Genomic DNA, 23051 nt, shown 5'->3' on the forward strand with positions numbered 1-23051 from the left:
AGCATGGCCCTAAAAGGTAAAGACAAGAAACACCACACCATCCCAGTAAGGTGCTGAATATTAAACACTTTTTGTCCTTCCAAAAATATGTGAAGAGGAGAGGTGGGAGGAAAAAGATAATGATTTAGAGAGATCTCATACATTATTTACTATCATAGTAGGATGTCAAATAATGAAGTACTGATTGATTTATCAAACTCCAGCATAGGGATTAATAAAGTAAATATAGATTTCAGTAAACTTGTTCCCTAGCACTTACTTGAAACTCAGTGTTAAAAAAAAAGATCGTGGTGTCTGGTCCCATCACTTCATGGCAAATAGAAGGGGGAAAATTGGAAGCAGTGAAAGATTTTATATTCTTGGTCTCCAAAATCATGCGGACAGTAAATGCAGCCATGAGATTAAAAGATGTTTGCTCCTTGAATGGAGAGCTATGACAAACCTAGATAGCCTGTTAAAAAGCAGACATATCACTCTGCTGACAAAGGTCCATATAGTCAAAGCTATGGTTTTCCCAGTAGTCAATGTGCAGATGTGACAGTTGGACCATAAAGATGGTTGAAAGGGAAGATTATGTGCTCAGTTATGTCCTACTCTTTGTGACCCCATGGACTGTAGACCGCCAAGCTCCTCTGTCCATGGGATTCTCCAGGCAAGAATACTGGAGTGGGTTGCCATTTCCTGCTCCAAGGGATCTTCTTGACTCAGGAACTGAACCCATGTCTCTTGTGTCTCCCGCATTGGCAGGCAGATTGTTTATCACTAGTGCCACCTGGGAAGAGAATTGATGCTTTCCAACTGTGGTGCTGGACAAGATTCTTGAGAGTCCCTTGGACTGCAAGGAGATCAAACTAGTCAATTGTAAAGGAAATCAATCCTGAATGTTCATTAGAAGGACTGATGCTGAAACCAAAGCTCCAATACTTTGGCCACCTGTTGCGAAGAGTCGACTTAACTGGAAAAGACCCTGATGCTAGGAAAAATTGAGGACAAGAGAAGAGGGCAGCAGAGGATGAGATGGTTAGATAACATCAATGGACATGAGTATGAGTAAACTCTGGGAGATAGTGAAGGACAGATGGGGAAGCCTGGTGTGTTGCAGTCCATGGGGCTGCAAAGAGTTGGACACAGCTCAGTGACAGAACAACAGCAGCAGAGCATTCAACCAAGCTTAGAGTTGTTCTGAGCAAAGGCCGTGTGTGACTGTATAGGTCATACCTATAAAGCCTGCCCTAGTCAGAAGTTAAGATGGGAGTAAAAAGGGGACGACTGCTGCTGCTGCTGCTGCTGCTAAGTCACTTCAGTCATGTCGGACTCTGTGCAACCCCATAGACGGCAGCCCAACAGGCTCCCCTGTCCCTGGGATTCTCCAGGCAAGAACACTGGACTGGTTTGCCATTTCCTTCTCCAATGCATGAAAGTGAAACTCGAAAGTGAAGTTGCTCAGTCTTATCCGACTCTTAGCGGCCCCATGGACTGTAGCCCACAAGGCTCCTCCACTCATGGGATTTTCCAGGCAAGAGTACTGGAGTGGGTTGCCATTGCCTTCTTCAAAAAGGGGACAGAATGGTCTATTTTTTCAAAGTTGCCCTCCCTCTATCTATTCCACTGTTAGCCATGATTCATCAGACGTGACCACCTCTCAAAGAACACTGTTGTGCCAATTGCCTAAGACAGTGACACTTCAACTCTAGTCCATGGGGAAGGGGCATGAGGTCTCATTCCACCAGTGAAGGGTAGGGGCCAGGGGCTGAAGCCCTTCTGAACTGACCTAGGAGAGAGTGCGTGAACAACTTTCTAGCAGTGACTTAATCTCTCTGAGTCAAATGTTTCATTGCTGTGAAATGGTGATGTTTACCCTGAGGCATTATTGTGTGGATTTGAGATACAGTAAGTCCCCAACATGTGAGCGAGTTCTGTTCTGAGAATGCATTTGTTAAGTTCAATTTGTTTATAAGTCCAACAAGATTAGCCTAGGTAACCAACTAACACATTTAACACATTAGCTATATAGTATTGTACTGTAATAGGTTTATAATACATTTCACACAAATAATATATAAAAAGCAAGCACAAAAAGTAAAGAAAACATTTTTAATCTTATAGTATGGTACCTTGAAAAGTATAGACAGTACCAGCTACATCACCACGGCTTTTACACTTGCTTCTGGACAGTCTGGACTTGAAAATAAAGTTACTGTACTACTGTTCTCTATAAAGTACATTCTTTGTACAGGAAAGTACACAAAAGCACAGATGCCTGCAGAGGATGCACGCACATGACAATTGGACATGTGAATGCAGGTTTGCATCTTTGCAAGTTCACAGCTTGAAGATTTGTATGTAGGGGACATACTGTAATTTGAAAAATGCCTAGCACAGTGACCGGGAGGCAATGAGAGTGCCAATCTGTGTTATTCATATGGTCGTTTTGTGTGTGTGAGCGAGGAAATATACTGAGCATGGTGGAAAGACCTCACGTCTCAGAGAGGGTGGAGGATCTCAGAGTGCTTGAAGAGCCTCATAAGAGCTGGCTGCTTCTCTGCACCCATCCTCAGTTCCCAAGTAACTTGGAATGGTTTAAAACTCAGAATTGCAACTTCTTCCCAAACAGGGTAAGGGACGGTCTGTAGGAAGTCAGTATGCAATAGTCAGTTCAGTCTCCCATACGGAAAACTTGCCAACTTTCACCCACACTGTGGGGATGAGAAAACAGCTGTGGGCAGACAGTAGGGTGAGAGCCTTGGGGTCACTGGGCTATGTTACATCTCCAGATGTTCCATTGTGCCCCCTGAGATCCTGCAGTCTGTCTAGCTTATCCAGGTACCTTTCCATGATATACAAATGGTACAGCCACAAAACCATCTGATGTAGTTTTTCCACTTTGTTCTGATTTATTATTTGTTGTTTACAGTATTATCTCCAATAACAACAATGGAATTTCCTTCCCTACTAATTTGGCCTGTTTCCATTTTGCCTGTTTATTTTCATTTCCTTTTTTTGGAACTGAAACCCCACATGAATCTTCTTTGTTTATTCCCTTGCAGGTATGTGTCAGCATCATTTATGTCCATTCAGAAGAAATTTGCTTGTTAATTGTCAAGGTTCTGTTTCCTGGTTCCTATTGGGAGTGTATCGAGTGCTGCATGCTTCTAATTACTGCACGATGGTTTTAGTTAAGTGTTCCTCATCACTGCTCTCTGCCAGAATATTGCTTGCTCTCCATGGCTTACAGATGGAGCATGTGAGGCAGAAAAGTAACTTGGCTGTAGAAGACCCTTCTCTCGAACCTTCCGACCTATCACCCCTGCCCAGCTTATCAATGCCATTTCCATTTGCTTTTATTTTAAATTCAGTTTTTGACTGGAGGATAATTGCTTTACAATGTTGTGTGGGTTTCTGCTGATTTATGAATCAGTCATAATTATATATATGTCTCTCCTCCCCCTTCAGCCTCCCTCATCTCTGCCATCCCACCTTTCTAGGTCCTGGCAGGGCACAGGCTGGGCTCCCTGTGCTGCAGAGGAGCTTCCCGCTAGCCAGCTAGTTGACACATGATCGTGTGTCAATGCTGTTCTCTTGATTCGTCCCACTCTCTCCTTCCCCCACTGTGTCCACAGGTTCGTTCTCATCTGTGTCTCCGTTCCTTCCCTGCAAATAGCTTCATCAGTACTATTTTTCATTTGCTTTTATTTGGGCAGTAGGTTATGTGAGCTTAAGACCTGCTTTTTGCAGGCATGCTCAATTCCTTGAAGACATTTCCGAGAAAATGACTCTGTGGTAGCTAATGAGCAATTGCTGCTTGCAGAGTTGCTGCCTAGGGGTGCAGGATGAATGTTAGATTTAACTCTTTCTTATGAAGAGCTTACAGCCCACTAAGTCAACAGAAGTTAAAGAGAAGAGGTGACTTGACTCGTAATCTGTTAGTTGAATATATTAGATCTGCTGCCTTAATTTTACTGGATTCTCATGATTTACTGAATTAATAAATCCATCAAACATAGATTTAGTACTTACTCTGTACATGACGTCATCTCTAGTGTTTAGATGCTTAAAAGACCAAAAGGTAGAAATAGAATTGAAAGCAAATAATTTAAAGTGCTGTAAGTGACATGGTAGGATTCTGTCCAGAGCATATACAGAGAGATACAAAGGAGGAAGGGTCTTTATTTTCTTGGCATAGTGGGTGGAGGGGAGGTGACACAAACAAAGGCTGAAAGATCCGGGATGTTTTTGAGATCCATAAGCACTTTATTCAGGGCTTCTCAGGTGGCTCAGTGGTTAAGAATCCGCCTGCCAATGCAGAAGACATGGGTTTGGTCCCTGGATCAGGAAGCTCCCCTGGAGTAGGATGGCAACTGACACCAGTATTCCTGCTTGGAGAATTCCATAAACAGAGGTGGTTGGCGGGCTACAGTCCAGTTCAGTTTAGTCGCTCAGTCGTGTCCGACTCTTTGCGACCCCATGAATCGCAGCACACCAGGCCTCCCTGTCCATCACCATCTCCCGGAGTTCACTCAAACTCACGTCCATCGAGTCGGTGATGCCATCCAGCCATCTCATCCTCTGTCGTCCCCTTCTCCTCCTGCCCCCAATCCCTCCCAGCATCACAGTCTTTTCCAATGAGTCAACTCTTCACATGAGGTGGCCAAAGTACTGGAGTTTCAGCTTTAGCATCATTCCTTCTAAAGAAATCCCAGGGCTGATCTCCTTCTGAATGGACTGGTTGGATCTCCTTGCAGTCCAAGGGACTCTCAAGAGTCTTCTCCAACACCACAGTTCAAAAGCATCAATTCTTCGGCACTCAGCCTTCTTCACAGTCCAACTCTCACATCCATACATGACCACTGGAAAAACCATAGCCTTGACTAGATGGACCTTTGTTGGCAACGTAATGTCTCTGCTTTTGAATATGCTATCTAGGTTGGTCATAACTTTTCTTCCAAGGAGCAAGTGTCTTTTAATTTCATGGCTGCAGTCACCATTTGCAGTGATTTTGGAGCCCCCCAAAATAAAGTCTGACACATTTCCACTGTTTCCCCATCTATTTCCCATGAAGTGATGGGACCAGATGCCATGATCCTCGTTTTCTGAATGTTGAGCTTTAAGTCAACTTTTTCGGTTGTAAAAGAGTCAGACGCCTGCAACCTCTTTATTTCCTTGGCTGTGCCTTAGTTGCAGCATGCAGGATCTTCATTGTCTCACGTGGGATCTTCCTGATTGTGACCCACAGGCTCAGCAGTTGCGGCACATGGCCTTAGTTGCTCTGTGGCATGTGGAATCTTCCAGGACCAAGGATTGAACTCGTGTCCCCTGCATTGCAAAGCAGGTTATTTACCACTGAGCCACCAGGAAAGTCCCTTTAAGCAGTTTAAACAACAGAGACAGTGTGGTTGAGGAGGCTGCTGGGCATGGTAGGAGGAAGAAGGTAGAGAAGTCTTGGATGCTGTGTTATAGAATTTGGACTTTAATCTCTGGGAAAAGATTTTGGTAGGTGGAACATCATTATCAGACTTGCTTTTTAGAACAATTACTCTCAGAAGGATGGGCTCGGGAATGTGAATAAAGGCAAGGAGATTTCTTAGGGCAGTGTGGTGCTGGGCAGGTATAATGTGATTCTGAACAAAACAGTGGCAGGTGGAAAGCTGTCAAGGAAATAGACTTTATAGAACTGGTGTCAATGTTTAAATATTGTCTCTAGAGTGACTGCTGATGAAACTGAGGCTCAAGAAGTTAACACAGCTAATAAATGTGAAAAGAGAACCTTCCTCTTTGCTTCTGCTGCAGTTTAGAAGCATGATTACTGTGGCATTTCACACACGGTGCTGTAAGACACTGCGTGGTGATTACTTGTTTACAACCCTTTCTGTCCGGAGACAGCAAACTTCTTAAGGTTAAGAACCTGCAGAATTCTTTGTGTCTGCCTCACATGGAGACTCGAACAAACAAGTATTTAATAGATGTTTAAAGAGTAAAACTCCTGACCCCAGAGCCAGTGCTTTTCCCACATGCCCCGCATGGCATGGAAATGCGAAAACATCTTTCAGGCTTGTTTTGAGTGCTCAGTTTGACTCTTTGTGACCCCATAGACTGTAGCCCACCAGACCCCTTGTCCATGGGATTCTCCAAGCAAGATTACTGAAGTAGGTTGTCATTTCCTCTTTCAGGGGATCTTCCCGACCCAGGGCTAGAACCCTCCTCTCTTATCTCCTGCATTGGCAGGTGGATACTGAGCCACCTGGGAAGCCCAGGTGTGTCTTACATCCACCCATTTTCATGTCTTCTACTGAGGGACCAGAGCAAAGTGACAAGCAGATAGAACAGGCGAAGGATGCTTTTTACTTTGCTTTAAAATTTTATCACTTTGCCCATTATCAAAATGCATCCCTTTCTCCAGAAGCCTGCATTAAAATGCCAATCATGAATAACTATAAAAAGTGTCCATAAAATTTAGTGTCTATTATGATACTATTTTTGATGGTCTCACTATCCGCAAATCAGGCATGATAATTTGCTCTGCCATCTCATTGTTATGTAATGTTTTAACCTGGATCCCACTTTATTCTTCCACACAGATCCGTAATGCCTCCTGCCCGGCTCTTTCAAGATGGAGGAGAAGCCCTTGGGAGAGCCTGCATATGTGGTGTCTAAACTCAAACTTTCCACCAAGGTAGAAAGCACAGGACACTGGCTGGTGGAAGATCATGCTCGGATATGGGAAGTTTTAAAGACAGAGGAGGTGAGACAACGCTAAGCGACACAGTTGGTGCAGTGATGGGTTTTCTTAGATTTGAGATGCTCATTCTTAGTGCAGCTTGGCAATTTTTTATTCAGGGGCCATAGGCACAACCACAGCTAGAGAATAAGAAGTCAGGCCTATGTTCCTTGGGCATTAATAACTCCACAGCGATTCATTCAGCCAAGGGAGGTAGCCCTGACAGATAGGACTTAAAACATGCAAGTAGGCATTTGTCCTTGTAGACTCCTACCAAACATACATGGGAAATCAAATTGTGGTGAGAAAATTGATTCCTCAGGATCGACTAACACATGTGGAATTATATAAATTCATTCTTTGACAGCGTGAGATTAAGTATTAGTTAGGGCTCCTTGGTTGCAAGCAATAGGAATTGACTAATTTAAAGAAACTGGCAAATTATTGGAGGATATTGGGAGGTTCTCAGAACTGATGGGAATTTGGAGAACTATGTTTGGAAACAGGACAAGAACCGAGTCAGCAGAAACTAGTCAGAGCCCTACCCCTGGTATAACTTCCAAACTGGTCTCTCCTCTCTCATTCTCACATTTCTTTGCTCAAAATGCAAAACAATGGGAGAGGGGGCCTCACTTCCAAGCTTGGTCACATGTGTTTCTGTTGGTTATTCTGTTAAAAGGAAAATAATCTTTCACGAGCAGTCATTATACCAAGGCCTCAGAGCACTTGCGTTGGGTGTCCAAATCTCTAATATCTGCATGTCGTCATGATCCCAATCCAAGAAAGTAGTAAAATAGCTATAGTCTTAAATATGTGAGATCCAGACGAAGAAACTATAAATTCTTTCTATAGAAATACTAGCACAACAGAGTTTAGTTTTTTGTTTTTTAAAGCAGTAAAACTCTGCAGAAAGCTGTTTGAAGTCTCTGTGTGTGTCACTTAATAGGCTCAAGACTAGAATCAGAAAGGGAGGTGCTGAGGGCACAGAATTTAAGGAGGTGCCCACTCTCACGTTTATGTCCTGCACTTGCACAAACTTGGAAGTTAATCTGTCCTTGTATTTTGCATGCTAGGTGCCTTGCTTACTCACCCTAGTCCTGGCCCTGGCACCCAATTCTATTTGCTTTCCTCCTTCCCCAAAGGTAATCACTATCCTAAATTTGGAGTTTATCATCCTTATGCATATTTCAGGGCTTCCCAGGTGGCACTAGTGGTAAAGAACTTGGCTGCCACTGCAGGAGACACAAGGGACTTGGGTTCGATCCCTGGGTCGAGAAGATCCCCTGGAGGAGGGCATGGCAACCCACTCCAGTATTCTTGCCTGGATAATTCCATGGACAGAGGAGCCTGGCAGTCTACGGTCCATGGGTTGCAAAGAGTTGGACACGACTGAGTGACTGAGCATGCACGCAAAGTTGATACTAAAGAATGGGAACTAGGTGGGCGAACGGCATTAAATCAATCAATAATTGCAATGCAGTGTGATGAGTGTTGTATGTAATAAATACGTCCCTAGGCATTTTCAGAGCCTACAGCAGGGAACATTAATCCCGCATGGGTGTGAGTATGCTCATGGAAGTGTGGGTGTCAGGGAAAGAAAACTTCTCGGCGAAGAAGTAAGGCTTGAGTTCATTCTTAAAGGAAAAGTAGAAGTTAACCCAACAGAAGGGATTTTAGAAGAGGAATCTGAGCAAATATTCCCAGAAGAGGGAAAATTGTGTAAAGGGCAGTATTATTAATAGAACGTCCTACAGTTGGGAGCGTCTGCAGCAGAAGAGAAATGGCAAGAGATGAAGCTGAGAAGCACCAAATAATGAAAAGACTTATACGCTTCACTCAGAAATTCAGGAATTGTCTTGTGGGCCTTGGGCAGTCAGTAAAGGGTTTTAGGCAGGGGTAGTGACACAGATTTGTTTTCTAGAAATCTTGCTCTGTCAGACATGTGAAGGATGGCCTGGAACACTTCAAAACCTTTTTCGGGCACTTTGATCTCCTTCTTCTCTGTATACACTCGGCTAGTCAGTGCTCAACTGGGAATTATTTGAGGGTATTGTTTTTTCATGATGGTGATTCTCTCTTTCAAGCTAGGCTGTCTGTCTTATAGACCATGTCCATTAGTTTTAATTAGACTTCACTTAGAAACCCTAAAGCACTCACATACTGCTGTACATAGTTGAAATAAATACCTGATGGTTGATTGATGAATCATTTTCATAGCAATTACGTGACCATGTGATCATGATTTCATAGTAACATGTTGTTTCTATAAAGGTTAACAGCAACCAAAATACTGCCATCTCTGGTACAAAGGTGATTTATTTCATTGGCCGTTGGGTCGTGGTCAGTGGTGGGGTTTTGTTTGTTTGTTTGGGTCTTTACTGATTGCAATTGCACTGACTCATTCATCACGCACTGCTTATCTGGGCTCAGTGTCTTGCATTTGTGAGGAGCCTGCCAAGATAAGCAATATTCTCTGTGGCTGTGAAACAGAGATGTTCTCTGTGTGAAATTCAACTAGTGAATGCCTGTATGGAGACTGGACATATGACCTCTCCCTCTCAATCCAGTTCTGGAATGGGGCCTCACATTGTAACATCACATTCTTGGAGGAAGAAATAGTATGTGTCATCATGCATAGTTTGGAGATTAAATCATTCTCATCTGAGAGACAGGAAGAGAGAGAATTAAAAAAAAAAGAGAGAGAGAGAGAAACTGGATGACTATTTGGACAAGCAGTGGGTGTGCATTTTATTCCTCTCTGAAGAGCCAGCTCTTTGCTGACCTTAAAGAATGTGGTTCAAAGATAGTGCTAGGCTTCTTCTTTGTGATTCTGAATGACTTTCTTTTTCTCTCTGCCGCAAACTTTAATATGAGGCAAAGGGATAGACGTGTCCTGCCTGGGAACTTATTAACATATAAACATGCTTTGAAACATTTTTACTGAGATCAACAGGGTAGACATTATCATCAGTAGTGAGAAATGGAATATTAAAACCAAATATTAATAATATTCAACTGGAGTCTATAAGGGAGGGAGAGAAAGTATCATTTATGAAGCACCTACTCTGTGTCAGAACTGTCCTTGGCACTTTTATATTCCGCAGTATATTCAGTTGTCACAACCATAGGGATATTTTTAACTAGGAGCTTACTTACTTATTATTCTTTTCTTTTTGGCTGCACTGGGTCTCCTTGCTGTGCCTGGGCTTTCTCTGGTTGCGGTGAGCAGGGTCCACTCTCATGTATGTATGGGCTTCTCACTGTGGTGGCTTCTCCCGTTGCTGAGCACGGGCTTAGTTGCCCTGAGGCATATGGAATCTTCCCGGACCCGGGATTGAACCGGTGTCCCCTGCACTGGCGGGTGGATTCTTCACCCCTGGACCAGGGAAGTCCCATAGGAATATTTTGCGTAGGATTTTGAAGATTAGAAGTTAGGGCACATGCTCAAAGATACATAACTGGTAAGTGGCAGAGTAAGATTCAAACTCAAGCTTGTGTCTCTTCATTTATACCCTTATCTTCTCATGAAACTGTCTACCAAAATTATGTACATCACCCTGATTCTACATTTGGTTTCCCTTCCCAGACTTCATCTCATTCTGGTCAGGTCAGCATCTTCAGTGTAATAAATGGTTCCAGGCTTGCTCTCTGCCTGGCTCGGCAGTGTCTCATGGGAATAAACAGCAACGTGCCCATCGAGTCATAACTTTCTTTTATTCCTCAAAATGTTTTTCCCAGTGTGTGTGGCTGGGTTTCCATCTCAGTTTTCCCACATAGTATCACAACATCTCATGGAGACTGCACCCTGCCCTTAACTCCATTCCGTTTGAGTGAAGCCCTAAACCTCTGCTACATTTGTCCTAGCTCTTTTTTTCCCTGCATAACTGAATTCTGCTCCACATATTCCAAGCCATTGATAGGGGCCCAACTGTGTAAACAGTCTGATTGTTTGGAACCTGGGTATTTTCACCCATTCCCTGAATTGTTGTTGTGTCCTTGGACAGTAAGCCCACCAGAATCACCTCAAAGTTTCCCTCCGCCCTTGAGATGCTGTTCACCAAACAGTCTGCTATCACCACGGAACACAGACCTACCATTGGGGAAGTCTCTTCAGCTCCAATCTTCCCACCTTGTATCTTCTTATTTTTAACCCTTGGCTCTTGTTGCCAGAGCAAGGTGCATGCAAAGAGCTTAGAACAGTGCCTCGTACATAATAAGCAGTAGATGTAGACTTTTCTTATTATTGAATGAATCAGTGAAGGACAGAGGAGTATAAAATGTCACACCCTATCAGCCTGCCAGTTTTACAGCAGTCGCTTTTTGACCTCTGCCATCTGAATTCAGGATTGCCCCCACGTTCTGGAAGGCCCATACTCCAGGATTCCTTCAGTGTTTTTTTTAAACAACTAGGGGATTTGAACTGGTAGACACAGCTGCCTGACTCCAGTGAGACTGCCCCCACTGAGGTTCCTGTGGGTGATTTTCCCAGGAGGAAAATAATCAACCTCAACTAAACAGCACTGTGTTGATATATGCAAATGATTCTGGGCAGCGTCCAGATAAGGGTGTTTCAGAACCACTCTGCTCCTCCTCTGCCCCGAGAGTGTGGTAGGGGCTACGGCAGTCAGCAGTGTGCTCCTCAGGGACGTCCTCCTGGAAAGGTGTGGGCGGGCTGGGTTCTCAACCTTCTGTTATCCTACCTGCTGACTTGGGTCAGGTGACCATTTGCAGGGGGAAAGGCCAGGGCCTTTTAGGAGGATAAAAGTGATAGGTAGAGAGCTTTCTCCAGTAAAACTCTGTTAGACATTTGCAACCACTTTAGCCTGTTCTCTTTGGCTCCGGGCTTCCCAGGTGGCGCTAGTGGTAAAGAATCCGCCTGCCAATGCAGGAGATGCAGGTTCAATCCCTGGGTCAGGAAGATCCCTTGGAGGAGGAAATGGCAACCCATTGCAGTGTTCTTGCCTGGGAAATCCCAGGGACAGAAGAGCCTGGGTGGGCTGCAGCCCATGGGGTTGCAGAGTCTGACACGACTGAGCCTCCACAGGCCTTTGGCTCCCAGTCCTAGAACAAACCCTGCCTTCGCCATGTTAGATGTGAACATTTCTTTGTACTTTACTACAGAGAGTAAAGAAAACTCCAGGTGAATTTAGGAAGGGAGGGAGGGAGGAAAAAAAGAGGGAGGGAAGGAGGAAGAAAGAAAAAGACCAGTTTCTTGAGGGCTTGGAAACCATTCCTTCATGGGGCTTGTGTTCATGTGAATCTAAGATCCCAAGAAAAAGTGTGCGAAGCAGTTCTATTTCAGCTCGTTGTTTTCCAAAATGTGCTCACTGTAAACCTCAGGGTCTTTTTTTATTCGCTTGAAAACTCCATTATTGTCAGGACAAGCTTGGCATGAAGTAATAAAGAGGCAGGGGGTTGGGGGAGAGGAGCTCACAAACTGAAACAGTGCCCATGAAAGGGAAAGAATTGTCTTCTGTCCTTTAGGCTTATCTCCCCTTTGAGGGCACAAATATGAAGAAGAAACGGTATTTATTTAAATTTGTCCTTGGATTACAAATGCAGGCTATCTGGGGAGAAGCTGTACTGCTTCGCACAGCACTGAGTAGCTAGTCCAAAGGCCTGTCCTCTTTCAGGGGCCCAGGAGAGGAAATAGTGGAAAACTTTTACTATAAATTCTTCTCCTGTGACCCGACATTTGAGAAATTTACCTGCTTTACTTGGTGAGAAACCCTTGTCTAGGAATCTCAAGACACATTATAATCTTTTGTAATCTTTTTTTTTGGGGGGGTGGGGCGTGGGGGGGGTGGGCTGCACTGCCTGGATTGTGGGATCTTAGTTCAACCCCAAGCAGGGGTTGAACCTGGGCCCTCTGCAGTGAGAGTGCAGAATCCTAACCACTGGACCACCAGGGAACCCCCCTGGAACCTTTATAGATGGAGAAAATTTCAGAAAGGTAGAGATTTACAGGAGGTCGCTGGTAGGAAAAGGTTGTCGTTGTTTAATCACCAAATCACGTCTGACTCTGTGTGACCCCATGGACTGTAGACCGCCAGGCTCCTCTGACCATGGGGTTCTCCAGGCAAGAATACTGGAGTGGGTTGCCATTCCCTTCTCCAAGGAAAGGGTTAGCATGCTTTAAAAACTTGGACTCTGATAAGGGGATATTGGTGGCCCCAGTGCCTTTGCACATGATGTTCTAGTCTCTGTTTAGGGTGCCCTTCCTTCCCCTTTGCCCAGCTAACTCCTATTCATCCTTCAGACTCTGGAAGTTTCCCTTGACCTCTATAGTCTGTGTTATATGCCCTTGTCATTTTTTTTCTTAATTTTCTAAAAAGTACTCTGTGTTTCCTTCATGTCCATTTATCACATTATATGGCAATCATTTATTTTATATTCTTTTCCAGTGTACTATGAGCTCCTAATCTGAGAAACTATGTCTGTTTTATTCAGAGTTATTTCACTACACTCTTGAGACATTTGTTGAATGAATAAATGAATGAACAAAGGAACGGACAGAAAACCAACTGTCTCACCTGTTGGTGCTTACTCTGAGAAGAGCACCCAAGTGACAGAACTTCTGGCAGTTAGTGGTGTTTCCTCTGCTGTCATGGAAGGATGGACCCAAGGCCCAGAACCATGTGATTGACTCTGTGGCTTGTACTTGCCAATAATGGGAACCATTAGGATTTTACTGGATTTCTGAGAAATCAACGCCATATGTGTGTAGTAAAAGTACAGTGACAATGAAAGCAAGTAGCCTGATGAAAAGAGTCCTCAGTAAGCAAAATAACCTCTCCACCCACTCCTGTTTACCCTTATGGCCATATGGTGCTTACAGACTCAAAACATTCATTTTAAGTAGGTTGGATGCAGTGCAAGGACAAATCTGAATTGTTTCAAAGTAAAAATGTTGATCAAGGAAGCTAAAAATGGCAAAAAAAAGACTTGAAACACTGTGATGGAGGAATTGTGCTCTGTCAAAGTGGGAGGTGAAGTTATGTTTAAGGAATCATGGAGGATAGTAGATATGGGAAAGCAAGAAAGAGCCAAGATTTCGATTGGGAGTCCAGAAGTTTTATAATTTATTAAGACAAATCAAAACTGCTGACAATACAGTTACAAAGCCAGTGATTGCCAAACACCCCTGGACTTACTGGAAGAAATGGAGCAAGACCCTGGATACAAAGTATCCACACAGGGACAGGCTGTCCCTTTGGGGCAGGAAACACTGGGTCATTCATTTTCTGAAAGGCAGGGACCACAAGAAAGAATGTGCAGGGGCTTAAGTGAACCCTATGCTAGCTCAGACAGTAAAGACTCTGCCTGAAATGCAGGAGACCGAAGTTCCATTCCTGGGTCAGGAAGATCCCCTGGAGAAGGGGATGGCAACCCACTCCAGTATTCTTTCTTGGAGACTCCCGTGGACAGAGAAGCCTGGCGGGCTACAGTCCATGGGGTTGCAAACAATCAGACACAACTGAGTGACTTTCACTTTCTTTCGTGTGAACTACAGGGCCACACACGTGCTGACTGTTAAGCAGCCATAAGAATTTGAACTGAGAGCCAAGAAGATATATTAAGTCAAATTATTTACCCCTAAGTTTCATGTTTTTAATTGTTAAGACAGAAATATAGGACACTGTAGAAATCATAAGTGACAGCAAATTTTTATTTTATTATTTTTTAAAGTTTTTATTGGTGGATAGTTGACTTGCAGTGTTGTGTTACTTTCAGGTACAGCAAAGCGGTCAGCGATTTTTAAATATGACCCTTAAATATCTAGTCACCTTGCAAAGATTTTCCCCACCACAACCACAACATTCCAGTCCTTGTAGGATCAAGGTAAATTTCCAGGGGCCATCTAATGTGAGCACAGCTTGTCTTATGTCATCCTTAACCTTTGGCAGGGACAGGAAGGTAGTCCGTTCAGCCTTTTAATGCTATTTTCTCTTTGCCTAGATGGTTGCATGTTTCTTTTGCAGTGGAGAAACTTCCTTGGCATTATATCACCACTTAATTTATTCATAGCTGAATTACCCAAAATTCTTGTGAAAGCAGTGTCCTGGTTAACTTAATTTTCTGCTAGTTTATGAGATAATAGTACACAATCCATAGTAGACACTTAATTGACATTTTTTTAATGAATTGGATGAATAACATATGTGAAAATACATTCCCTGGGTCAAAAAGTGCAAATGCCTTCCAGGTATAGACAGGACTTGAGGATCTAGACAATAAAGGACAAAGCCCCAAGGATTTTGGATTTAGTTAGAACTTGGTTGGAACATGGTAGTAACATTTACTGGGTGTATTATCTTGGTCAGTAGTTAATCTTCTAAGTCTTAGTGTCTTCATCCATAAAGTGTGGATAATAATATTCACTTAGGATGGTTGAATATGCAATGTATATAAACCTAGGGCAGTGACTGGCACATAAGTGCTTAATAATATTGTTTCTGTTTCTCTCTCTCTAGTTAACTCAGGATTGATAACAAAATCATTGGAGTTTTGGCCCTTTGAAAGCAGTCTTGAATAGACTGGAATATATAAAACTGTTAACATTTGTCAATTCCAGATGGCAGTAATATGAACATGATTATATATTTGTATCTCTTGGCATCTTTTACAATTCTAAAAATTGAAAGTGTCAAAACAAAAAGGTTGAATAAAATGACAGCTATCTTAAAAAAAGAAAACATCTAAAATAAATTCATTCCTATCTTATTAAATATAAAATAGTGAATTGAGTCATTTACTCAATAGATATTTGTTGAGTAACTGCCATGTATAGGACTGATATAACCCCTGCCTCATGGAGCTTACAGTCTAGTGGGGAATATAGACTTTTTTTTTTTTTCTCACAAAAGCACCATAGATGTGATCAAAGCAATTAAAACACAAGCTTGTAAAGCAGTACACGTGAGGCATATTTTAGCTAAATTTGGGAGGTGTGGGGAAGCTAAGAGTAATAAATGATGTGTAGGAGTAAGTGATTTTATACACATGAGACATGGAAATTGGATGAGTGGACCATTTCATTTTGGGGGTGGGGAAGGAAGTCCTTTGCAGGTGCAGAGGGAAAAGCATGTAAAAGGCATAGAGGGTGGGGGATAGGGGAATGAAGAGTAGTTCAGTGTGGGTGGAAGATAGGATTCAAGACAGAAAGTGATGGGGGTGATGAGGCTTGAAAGGAGGGCACGAGTCAGATCATGAGGATCTGTAAAAGTGTTGCGACTCTGGAGGAGAGTTTGTCCTCCAAACATCAAGACCCCCGCCTGACGCTGTTGGTGGGGTCCCCATTTTTGTACTAATGCTGTTGATGCTTAGGTACTGATCATTCAGTACTTAAAAGATTGATGGGATGCTGTGTTTTCTGGGGGGCCTGAAATTATGTTGCTATTTTTAGTGGACAGAAACTGTACTCCTAGTGAGTGAAATAAGTATAGAAGATTTGTCTCCTATACATTTTCAACCTAAGAACTTTCATAGATGGCTTGAAGCTGTCCTGAGCGAAAGTACACCATTTCTGCCTGCCATCAACAGGAGATGGTTAGCAGTGACTCGTTTTAATGTCCTCCTGGACTGACAGTGAAACAGATGTGAAGATAGCCATTGGGAACCTGATTTATAAGTAGATGAGCTTTGTAACAAAAAGTTAGTTATAACATATTTTTCTTAGACTGCTGATGTCCTCTTGCATCAGATGAATTACGTTGTGTCCCTGATCTTGAGGTTAGCCAGAATTTTTGAAACTAATAAATGATTTTGCAACTTGGAAGATTTTTCTCTTAACAAAACTAATGGCATTTGTTCATTATCCTATGGAGCTAGGAAGAATGGAAGTTGGTTTGATAAATCTGGAACACAGTCGCACTGGGACAGAGATGAAGAAGGATGATTAACTTCTAATGACAGTCATCCACATGACCTGATCACATTCAGACACAGGACCGTTACACATGGTTTCATAATGGAAAGTAAATGGGCCAGACAATTCAGTATGCACAAACCAGCTGGTGACCTTGCCAGTGACTCCTCAGGGAGTGAGCTGATAGGAAAACTGATGATCTGAGATTGTGATTTGCCCAAAATTGCAGAATAACATCATTATACGCTAATTCCCAGCTCCATGCACTTGGTTTTTCACAGCTATTTAAGAGTCTCAAAGACTCTAAGCTTTGCAAAGTCTAGTTACATGATAAAGTTCTTGATGCTCTTATTTGGGAGCATACTTTGTTTAAGGTCTTCTAGTTTTTTCTTTTTCTTTTTTAATTGAGGTACAGTTGCTTTACAATGTTGTGTTAGTATCTGCTGTACAGTGAAGTGAATCAGCTCTATGTAGGAGTATACTTTTTATTGTCCCTTGAATTCTTCATGAGAAAGTCTTCCCTTCCTTGAGCTCCCTGCCCTGAGTTGGGCTTTCCTTTCATTAGTTTGAGAGAATTGACCTTAAACTAGGGAGTGGGATGTTTGAGGGGGCAAATCACCTACTAGTTTGTTGTACGTGTCCAAGAAAAATCTTTAAGCTACACCTCTGGGTAGCACGTCACTTGATGGACGTGAGTCTGAGTGAACTCTCGGAGTTGGTGATGGACAGGGAGGCCTGGCATGCTGCGATTCACGGGGTCACAAAGAGTCAGACACGACTGAGCGACTGAGCTGAACTGAACTGGGTAGCGCTTTTCTTTGCTCCGGTTGTGTTATTTTTCATAGTTAATGTGATCAGTAGTTCAAAGCAGGATCTATTTATTCTTGGCTCAGTTTCCACCTCTCTGGTTATGACTTTTAGATGTATATGCGGAATCTTGTTCTCAGAGGAAGATCTAAGAAGGCTCTGTTGTAAGTGTGGGTTAACCGCCATCAGGCACAGCTGGTGCAAATCAGCGTGATGCAGCAATAGCTTAGGGTTATTGGCAGAGCCTATGTTTAGAATTATATAGTAGAGAAGAAAAGGGGCTCTGTCTATAGGATAGAGAAGAAGGGAAAAGCTAGGGGAGGGAGAAGGGGGGATATAAAAGATAAACAGGAGAGGGAAGCCATGAAAAGAGTAGCAGTTTTCCCAGTGACCTCATAAACAAGTAGGGAGAGGAAACTATACACTGTGTACAGTTTTACTGAGTACAATGATGGTATATACCATCCTCCATGGTTTGCAGGGAATGCTGCTGCTGCTGCTGCTAAGTCGCTTCAGTCGTGTTCGACTCTGTGCAACCCCATAGACTAGCAGCCCACCAGGCTCCCCTGTCCCTGGGATTCTCCAGGCAAGAACACTGGAGTGGGTTGCCATTTCCTTCTCCAATGCATGAGAGTGAAAAGTGAAAGTGAAGTTGCTCAGTCGTGTCGGACTCTTAGCGACCCCATGGACTCCAGCCCACCAGGCTCCTCCATCCATGGGATTTGGGCACCTTATTTTATATTATGTTCCTGTCCTTTGTCAGGGTGGACAGAAAAACTATAAGGGAGCTCAACAGCCCATGGAGAACTGGGAGAGGTTCTTGAAAGAAGTTGGGAAGAATCCATGGTAAAACCACATGCCTCAGGTTTTGGATCAAGATTCACATGGTCCGGACTTCCCTGGTGGCACAGTGGATAAGAACCCTCCTGTCAATGCAGGGGACATGGTTCGATTCCTGCTCCAGGAAGACTCCACATGTCAAGGAGCAGCTAGAGCCCATGTGCCATGACTACTGGAGCCTGCCCGTTCTAGGGCTCGTGAGCCATAACTACAGAGCCCACATGCTACACCTACCGAAGCCTCCATGCCCAGAGCCCCTGCTCCGCAACAAGAGAAGCCCCTGCTCCCCGCAACTGGAGAAAGCCTGCACACAGCAACAAAGACACAGTGTAACCACAAAAGAAAAAAGGATTTATGTGGTCAGCATAAGTCTCTCTGAGTAGGGTGACATACTTGCTCAGGTCACTACAGACCTCCACAGATTTAGCTGTGTTCTTTTCTTGAGGCCTGGCTTCAGTGCTCCTTTGAAGACAAATGAGCAATGATAGATGGAGTAATTTCTGAACGAGAAGGTTCTGTCCTGTTCCAGCTCCCTACCCCCACCCCTGGCAGGATCCTACACCTGGCACCCTGGATCTGGGAGCCGCTGTAGACTCTTTTCTCAGTCTTTCAAGGGACAACTGTAGGTGACCTGAAGGAAAATAAAGAAAGCGAGATTCCCTCTTCCCCAGAGGACAGATTCCTACCATAAGGGAGCAGTGTAGCTGCCTGTTTTTCTGAGATCAGGGATTAAAAATGGTGAATTTTATTTGTAGTATTGCAATCTTCATGGCAAATAGACGGGGAAACAGTGACAGACTTTTTGGGGGCTCCAAAATCACTGCAGATGGTGACTGCAGCCATAAAATGAAAAGATGCTTGCTCCTTGGAAGAAAAGTTATGACCAACCTAGACAGCATGTTAAAAAGCAGAGACATTACTTTGCTAACGAAAGTCCATCTAGTCAAAGCTATGGTTTTTCCAGTAGTCATATATGGATGTGAGAGTTGGACTTTAAAGAAAGCTGAGAGCCAAAGAATTGATGCTTTTGAACTGTGGTGTTGGAGAAGACTTTTGAGAGTCCCTTGGACTGCAAGGAGATCCAACCAGTCCATCCTAAAGGAGATCAGTCCTGAGTGTTCATTGGAAGGACTGATATTGAAGCTGAAACTCCAATACTTTGGCTACCTGCTGTGAAGAACTGACTCATTAGAAAAGACCCTAATGCTGGGAAAGATTGAAGGCAGGAGGGGAAGGGGATGACAGAGGATAAGATGGTTGGATGGCATCACCAACTCAATGGAAATGAGTTTGAGTAAACTCTGGGAGTTGGCAATGGACAGAGAGGCCTGGCATGCTGCAGTCCATGGGGTCGCAAAGAGTTGGACACAACTGAGCGGCTGAACTGAACTGAATCTATTATTATCTTGAGATCAGAGAGCTTGCAGTTGTAGATGTGCTCAGATTTCAAGGTATGTAAGATGGCCCTCAATGTTAAATCTGGTTCAAGGTGAGAGTGTGAGATATGCATGTATTGATTTGACTGCATTGGGTCCTAGTGGTGGCTTGTGGGATCCTTGATCTTCATTGCAGTGTGTAGGATCTTCTGATTGTGGCACGTGGGATATATATATATATATATTTTTTTTTCTTTTTCTTAGTTTCACCATGTGAGATCTTTAGTTGCAGCATGAGAACTATTAGTTGCAAAATGTAGGATCTAGTTCCCTGACCAGGGATCGAACCTGGGCCCCCTGCATTGGGAATGCAGAGTCTTAGCCACTGGACTACAAGGAAAGTCCCAGTTCTAGGTCTTCATCTGTGTTTCAGCTACTGGCACATGTGGTATTTCAGATATTGATTATGTTTGTGGATCGTGTTGGGAACTTCAGAAGCAAGGAGCTAGATGTGTGAAGAAGGATAGATTGGAAATTCGTTTCTTTTTATGAATGGTGGAAAAGCATAAGTGCTGGGTTCTGTGAACCAACTGAAAAAAAGAAGGTATTTTATCCTTAGTATATGGGTGAAGAACATATTGGTGAGGAAAGAACTAGAGCAATTAGAAGAAATACCAATTTATAAAAAAAGTAATTAGCATGAAAAAAGTTCAGATCAAATAATGACTGAAATGTTCAGTTTACTTTTTAATATAAAATATTTAAAGAGATATAAAGGGCATAGAGGGGTGCTCCAGTGGCTCAGTGGTAAAGAATCTGCCTGCAATGTAGGAGACACAGGAGACTTGGGTTTGATCTCTGGGTTGGGAAGATCCCCTGGAGGAGGGCATGGCAATCCACTGCAGTATTCTTGCTGGGAAAATCCCATGAACAGAGAAGCCTGGCAGGCTATGGTACATGGAGTCACAAAGAGTTGGACACAACTGAAGTGACTGAGTACCAAGGGCATAGAAGTTTATAAAATGCATCTTGATTTCAGTTTCGTCCCTAAGGGAATACCTGTAAGCAAGTAGAACATTCTGTATATACTAAGTGAAATAATTTTCTCAAAATATTTTAGTGGAAAAATAGGTTTATAGTATGATACCTTCTTCTTAAAGCAAAAGTGAGCTCTGTGAGTAAATAGCTATTTTCTTCCTGATGACCAGTCTGGCATTTGTGCAGATCTTTGAGGTCTGCTTGGTGTTATTTTTCCTGATTTCTTTGGAACAAATAACAGGTGATATAATTTTAATATTTTTGTTATACTTTGTGTCATTTTTCCAGAAGCATGGTGAATTTGAACTCAGACATCTGTTTTACTTTGGACCAGTCTCCCTTGTCATCAGGGGCATCCATTTTTGAAACAGATGTTTGGGTTGAGAGATACAGAATATGGTCATGAAACAGACCAAAGCTAACTGGCCCTCAGGGTAAATAAGCTCATGACTTTGGCCTTCTTAGCCCTATACTGTAACTAGCTGAAGTAACCTGGCTTGGGGGAAGTCTACTTCCCTGAAGACGCTCCAGCATTTAGAAATTATCCAATGAGGCTTATGATGATGCTGTCTACCTTCTTCGGCCCTGGTGATGAATAATTGGATGGGATGGCAGAAAGTAAAGAGGAACTAAAAAGCCTCTTGATGAAAGTGAAAGTGGAGAGTGGAAAAGTTGGCTTAAAGCTCAACATTCAGAAAACGAAGATCATGGCATCTGGTCCCACCACTTCATGGGAAATAGATGGGGAAACAGTGGAAACAGTGTCAGACTTTATTTTTTTGGGCTCCAAAATCACTGCAGATGGTGACTGCAGCCATGAAATTAAAAGACGCTTACTCCTTGGAAGGAAAGTTATGACCAACCTAGATAGCATATTCAAAAGCAGAGACATTACTTTGCCAACAAAGGTTCGTCTAGTCAAGGCTATGGTTTTTCCTGTGGTCAGGTATGGATGTGAGAGTTGGACTATGAAGAAGGCTGAGTGCCAAAGAATTGATGCTTTTGAACTGTGGTGTTGGAGAAGACTCTTGAGAGTCCCTTGCACTGCAAGGAGATCTAACCATCCATTCAGAAGGAGATCAGCCCTGGGATTTCTTTAGAAGGAATGATGCTAAAGCTGAAACTCCAGTACTTTGGCCACCTCATGCAAAGAGTTGACTCATTGGAAAAGACTCTGATGCTGGGAGGGATTGGGGGCAGGAGGAGAAGGGGTCGACAGAGGATGAGATGGCTGGATGGCATCACTGACTCGATGGACATGAGTCTGGGTGAACTCTGGGAATCGATGATGGACAGGGAGGCCTGGCGTGCTGTGATTCATGGGGTCACAGAGTCGGACACGACTGAGCGACTGAACTGAACTGACAAGAGGGGAACAGTCTATGCTTACCCTGGGACTGGTGGTCCATCAGGTAGAAAATCGTGTTCAAGTTATGCTTACTTTACAGGGTTTATATCTAGACCAACATCATAGATATTTTACTCAGATAAATAAGGACAATCTTGCTCTGTAACGAAAGCCATGGAAGGGGGTTTTGACCCATAGAAAGCCTCCATGTATATCACAACAAGAGTCAGGTGGCAAGTGAGCCTTTCAGTGCAGTGGACTCCATTGAGTTTCAGTCTTGTCTGTTATAACTCTGTCTGGGTAGTCAGTGGTATATGCCACAGCAGCCCAGACTATGGAGTGGATTAATGAAGCTGCGATTCTTCCCCAAGGCCAAGAACACAAAAGAATATGCTGTTCAATAGAGAGGGAGCTCTGGACGATGTGGGTCCTGTGAGGCTGGTTTACAAGCCTCCTACTTCAGTGTCTACTCTTTGTCAACATTCCCTGTGAACACCTCTCTCACCCTTCTGATTGGAGTGGGGAAGGGATGAGAATGTTCCTTCCAAGTCTTTCTAGGTAGCTGGGGCAACATTTTGGTCCCTCCTATTCTTGGGCAAGTGCTAGTTCCTCTTATCAAAGTCCCTTTTCCAAAGTGAAATAAGTGGAAAATTAAAATTCAATTAAAAACCCAGATGAGGCAATTCTTCTTCTTTCCACTTCCCCCTCCACCCTAATACACAGTAAACAGTTTTTGCAGAGGCCAGCTTCTCCCTCTCTGTGGACCAGAATACTTCCTCTTTAGCTGAGTTGGCTGAGGGCATTATCCATCTCTCGGCCAAGAGCCTTTTTTTTTTTTTCTTTGCTCTTTGGACATATACCCAAATTTTGTTGAAGATAGAAACTGTTTCAAATAATAGAATGTTTATTAGTATTTTTAATAATGGAGAGTACAAATAAGACGCCTACTCTGATTCCTGATCTGTCTCCCAAATGCCACCCTGCCCTGTTAAGCTGTTTCTCCAGCCCATCTCAGGTTCTTTACTCAACGTTTACCACAGCTAACTATTTCCCGAGATG

At 43.3% G+C, this 23051-nt stretch overlaps 1 protein-coding gene and 1 non-coding gene across 4 annotated transcripts in view; one reads left to right on the forward strand and one right to left on the reverse strand.

Moving 5' to 3' along the window:
* Positions 1-23051, forward strand: part of RGL1 (ral guanine nucleotide dissociation stimulator like 1) — a 276904-nt gene that overhangs the window by 103394 nt on the left and 150459 nt on the right. For 2 of the 3 annotated variants that reach the window (XM_061383454.1, XM_061383455.1), the window contains exon 2: positions 6576-6739. In XM_061383454.1, the coding sequence (XP_061239438.1) occupies positions 6608-6739 (132 nt within the window). In that variant the 5' untranslated portion in view covers positions 6576-6607. Of the gene's footprint in view, positions 1-6575; positions 6740-23051 lie in introns of those variants that run through there. The other variant, XM_061383459.1, reaches the window with a different exon arrangement.
* TRNAE-CUC (transfer RNA glutamic acid (anticodon CUC)) lies at positions 12552-12627 on the reverse strand. The gene has a single exon. It is a non-coding gene; the product is annotated as a tRNA-Glu (tRNA).

This window comes from Bos javanicus, chromosome 16 (assembly GCF_032452875.1).
Source record: "Bos javanicus breed banteng chromosome 16, ARS-OSU_banteng_1.0, whole genome shotgun sequence".
Taxonomy (NCBI): domain Eukaryota; kingdom Metazoa; phylum Chordata; class Mammalia; order Artiodactyla; family Bovidae; genus Bos; species Bos javanicus.